This window comes from Hippocampus comes, unplaced genomic scaffold (genome assembly GCF_001891065.2).
Source record: "Hippocampus comes isolate QL1 unplaced genomic scaffold, H_comes_QL1_v1.1 scaffold137, whole genome shotgun sequence".
In the NCBI taxonomy this organism is placed as follows: domain Eukaryota; kingdom Metazoa; phylum Chordata; class Actinopteri; order Syngnathiformes; family Syngnathidae; genus Hippocampus; species Hippocampus comes.
In genome coordinates, this window is record NW_017806002.1 from 79,698 (window position 1) to 84,715 (window position 5,018).

Genomic DNA, 5,018 nt, shown 5'->3' on the forward strand with positions numbered 1-5,018 from the left:
TGGGATCAAATCAAGTGAAAGAGGAGCACAAAGAGAGTGAAAAAAAAAAGATTCATACATTTTTCTATACAAGGAACGCCCGCTACATTGATCGAGGTTCATCTTCCGTGTGTGAGGTGGTGAGGTGATTCGTTTTGAATTGTCTTTTGTTTTTTGTTTTGTTTTTTTTTTTTGGGGGGGGGGGTCTTGTGCATTTTACATGATCGTAACGATTCATCAATACACTACTTTGAATGCCCCCTGGTGACTTGATGATGTGAAGTGTGCTCTCGCCATCTAGCGGTGGGGGTGTGAAGCGCACTCACATCTGCAATTTGAGCGTGTCTGAAGACAAAAAAAATTGATTCGCACCTCAAGGCACCGCTGTACTGAATAGTCATTTCTGTAACAGCTTTGTAATTGTGTACATGTTAGAGGCATGGTAATGATCCTTTGCTGATTCTTTTTTTTTTTTTGTCTGTGTTGCTTCGACAAGTTAATCATTTAAACTGAATTGCAGTCTCTGTTTTAAAGGCTTTGCCGCCATTTGCGGCATCTAAATGCAATTACAAAATCATTTTAGTGGGTATTCGATCATTCGCTGATGTTTGCAATTCGCAGGTGGGCACAATAGTGGGTGATCGAACTATGTGTGTGCCACAGAAAAACTGTTCTGACTTAAAAAGGCAAACAGATACACCATTTGGCTTGACCAAGAAGCCATATAGTATTTCAGTAGTCACAGGGGTTAAAAATTTAGAAGCCGGTGCTCAGGGTGTCCGTCTCCGTGGGGGTCTTACGAGGACTCGGTAGGCTCTTCAGATACTCCAGGTGCCGGCGAGCCTCGGCCTGGTTCTGCCTGACGTAGTAAACCACGTACACGATGACCATGAAGAACCACACGAACATGGTGACCAGCATGGCCACGTCGGTGGTCTTGCGCTGCAAACTGCAGAAGTTCACCCCCGAGTCCAGGATTCGGTCCAGAGGCTGACCGGCGTGCTCGCCCATCACGCCCGGTTCCTCCCAACGGCTGGCCTCGCCCAGCCCTCGCACTGAGCTCTCGCAGACGATTCCGTTGACCGTCTCGGCTTCCAGGTTGAGCGCCTCCATGAGTTCTTGGAGCGTACAGTCGCAGTGCCAGGGGTTGTGGTACAGGCGCGTCTTGGCCCGCGTGCCCCCGAACTCGTCCCGGCTGGCCTGCCTCAGCTGATTGTGCGACAGGTCCAGAAGGCGCAACTCAGGACCCAGCCGGCGCAGGGCCCCCGAAGACAGCGAGTCGATGCGGTTGTGCGCCAGGTAGAGGTCCCGCAGATGGGCCAGCTCCACGAAAGCGCTCTCGGGGAGGCTCCGGATATTGTTGCGCTCCAAGTGCAGCGACAAGAGAGAGAGAGAGAGAGAGAGAGAGAGAGAGAGAGAGAGACCAGATAGAACATAAATTAATTGTAAAAAATACTGTCAAATTTTACTCTCACAAAGTCACAACTTTCTCTCTCATATCTAATCTAGCTATACCTCTACCGATACTGCATATGTATGCTAATATTGTGAGATCATGACTTGTTCTTTTTGCGCACAGGTGTCAAAGTCACAGCCCGGGGGCCATCTCTGGCCCGCCACATCATTTTATTTGGCGTTTTTTTTCAGCCAAAAACGCCTTACTATACATGGTTGTTTTTTTCGGCCAAAAACGCCTTACTATACATTGTCGTTTTTTCGGCCAAAAACGCCCTACGCCATGTTCGGTCTTTATGGTTTCACAAAATTCAGAGTCATAATGGCCCTCCAAGGGAAGCCGTCACTACAATGTGGCCCGCAACAAAAATGAGTTTGGCACCCTTATTTTAGCGGATGCATTTTCTGGCCAATAAGGGTGTGCCAGGCATGTCACCAGCCAGCCAGAGGGACGGACAGACTCACCTGGGGGTCTTCTTGTGTTCGAGGTCTGCTCCATGGTCGCTGTTGCGGAACTGGGCACATGGCCTCGGTGTAGGCCCCCGATACGCACCTCCACTCGGACGTCACCGCCGCCGTCTGACACATTGAGGAGAAAAGGGCTCACTTTGTGGCACAGGACTAACACATGCTTCGAAATGACCTTTTGGAGGCCGCACTATTATTGAGGCGGACAGCAATAAAAGGGCATTCGCTGTGTGTCACTTTCGGAGCAAGCCACCTTATTTTCCAGACCGGTTTCATCTTATCACACGCGATCGCTGTGTATTATTTAAATCTCTGGGCTCTCTGCTGGCCATTTGAGTTGCAACCATTTGAACTGCAAATGGAATGAAACGTCAACTTGTTTTCATTTCCCACCTCAGCCTTTTCACTTTATCAGTAATCCGAGGCAATCAGTATGACGTGAACCAGCCACACTGTTACGTCACAATCCGGCAAAATTCCGAATGGCTCGCTCATCAAAACAATTTCAGGAAAATGAAGAATGACTTCGTTGTGTAATTTCAAACGATGGTTGGACAGGCAGTCCAGAGACTATTTGTATACAAGTCTTTAAGGGCAAGCCCTTGTATGTTTGAAAATTCATCCGTCTATCCATTTTCTAATCCGCTTATCCTCATGTTTGAAAATTAACATTTTAAATAAATATTAAGCACAGAACTAAATCACTAGCGCAATCTATAAAATCACAATCAACAAATCAAATATTAAATAAATACCAATGACATTAAAAAAAAAGTTATTCTAGTACAAATGGAAGTGCCACACTGAGTGTTTGTTCTCTTGAAAGTTTTAAAAAAATTTAATTTGGAAAAAAAAAACTCCAATCATAAAATACAACAAAAAACTGTCATAGTTCTATTCAAGGCTTTTTGAAATAAAAAGAGAAAATAATTAACCTGCTCAATTCAAAAGTGCCAATTAAAAATAACATTCAGGGTCAAGGTTCCTTCCTTCCATGTCGCGCTTGATTGGCTCTCTTCAATGTGTTGGGAGCATGACATAACAATTTTTGTAAACTGAATCAAACAGATTGGGGAACTGTTGTTCAAACAGCACATGTTTAATTGGCGAATGTAAATCCGCAAACACGATTCATCCGGGCTCCTTTCCCTGACTGGCTTTTCACGCGGAATAAAAGAATCCTATTACGCCCTTATATAGCTCTGTTTATCTTCCCATCATGCCCCAGCCCCTTCATCATATTTCACGGCGGTGCCGCTGCATATTACACGTGCGTCGTGAGGATGAAGGTTAGGAAAAAGTGGGTGGGGTTGATGTGTAAGTAAGGCCCGGCGCGCTATTAACAACGAGAACATCAATCCAGCTGGAGTCTCACGACGTCGATAAGAGACACGGCGCCAACAAGGAGGCCAACCTTGGCCAAGGGGGAGCGGCTGCTGTGATCCCTTTTGCACTTTAAAACACTAAAATTAAACAAAACGTGTCGAAACGGTGACTCACACTAAGGAAGGATGGAAAATTACGTGACTGTGCATTTCAAAATTGGAATCATTTTGCTTTCAGTGTGAGTGGGAGAAAAAAAAACACATCAATACTTTTTTAAAATTCCAATATTTTGTATTCAACTTTTGAGGGCAAAGAGTCTATTAAAGGGGAAGTCAAGTTAATTAATATTGCATTTGGGGGGTTAGATTTAAGCAGCAAAATCCATTTTAGCTTGATCTGCCACTTGCTGTTGACATCAAATAGCCCAAGACAATGTCTCAAACTCAAGGCCTGGGGGCCAGATCCGGCCCGCCACATCATTTCATGTGCACTTTGATGTCATCGTCAGTCGACGGCAAAAGGCAAAATGGCCGCCACCTGAGATGGATGAAAACAGGTGGATTTTTGTGTTTAATTCATTAAAAAAAACACAATATTAATCAGAAGACGGTGTTTTGACTTAGTGGGGGCACATCGAACAAATTATTGTAAAGAACATTTTTGACTTGACTTCTCCTTTCACATAGAAATCATTCATCATCCGAACCACTTGTCCTCATGAGGGTCAAATTAAATAGAATTTGTTTTAAATTAAAGTAAACTAAAATCATATCAAAAATCCTACTTTCCAGCTCACGATGATAGATTCAAAATATCATTCAAAGCAAGGCAGAATGAAAATAATTCTGAAGCGTTTTCTGTACAGAGCTATGGAGTTTAAATATAAAAATGAAAAATAAAAACAGAAATATAAGCCAAAAAAATTGTTTTCCATGATCATATATGGAAGTCTATATTTTTAAAATACATTTAAAAATACCACTTTTAGAAGGAGGGGCACTAAAAACTCAAAATACAAATAATGAATAATTTTCACATGCAGTATTACATATATATATATATATACCGGTATATATGGAAATATTTTTTTAAATACATAAAAATATATTAAAAATAATACCGCTTTTCAAAGGAGGGCCACTAAAAACTCAAAATGTCAATTTAAATCAAAATAAAACTAATGAAGATAAAATTCCACTTTCTCTGATCATGGGCAGACAGGGAATAAAATAATTTCAGGGAGTTATTAAATAAAAACCAATTTCTACTTTGGGATTGAATTGCAGCAAAACAGCAAAAACAGATAAAACCATTTTGCTTCATGAAGAATGACAACACCAAGTATCATTTGTATTCTGGGGCATGGGAATATTGTGGCTCGAACTAAAATTTTAATCCGGATTTGCAGAGTACTGTAATTATCATTTGCAGCTGCCAAATGTTTCTTGTTGATACATTTTGTTCCCATTCAAAATCTTTTGTCGACGTTGCGGGGAAAGAAGTCCATTGCGAAGGCTTGCTATGGAAGCTTAGTGTAAGACAAAATCACTCCTCGGGCTTTGTCCAAATTCATAGGCTGCGTCCTCCGAAGGCCGCATTTTCGGCCGCCTAACGTCACTTTGGGCGCAATTCGACCGCATGTGATTTCCAAATTCTAGAAAGACAATTTGTAGGTTGGGTCCTTCGATACTTTGTAAGGCTTTCCCTCATGTAGCCTCTGCTGAACACATCAACCATGGCACATTTGGACAGGCTTAATGTCTTCATGTAAAATTTTAAACCACGTGCGG

General features: G+C 42.5%; 1 protein-coding gene across 1 annotated transcript; it reads right to left on the reverse strand.

Annotated features, from left to right (window-relative positions):
* Nucleotides 1–244: 244 nt before the first annotated feature.
* Nucleotides 245–1,359, reverse strand: LOC109529171 (leucine-rich repeat-containing protein 3-like; the record flags this gene model as incomplete). The annotated part of the gene is made up of 1 exon (XM_019892393.1): nucleotides 245–1,359. A coding segment is annotated over one exon (624 nt), but the record flags the coding sequence as incomplete, so codon positions are not given.
* Between the last annotated feature and the right edge of the window lie 3,659 nt (nucleotides 1,360–5,018).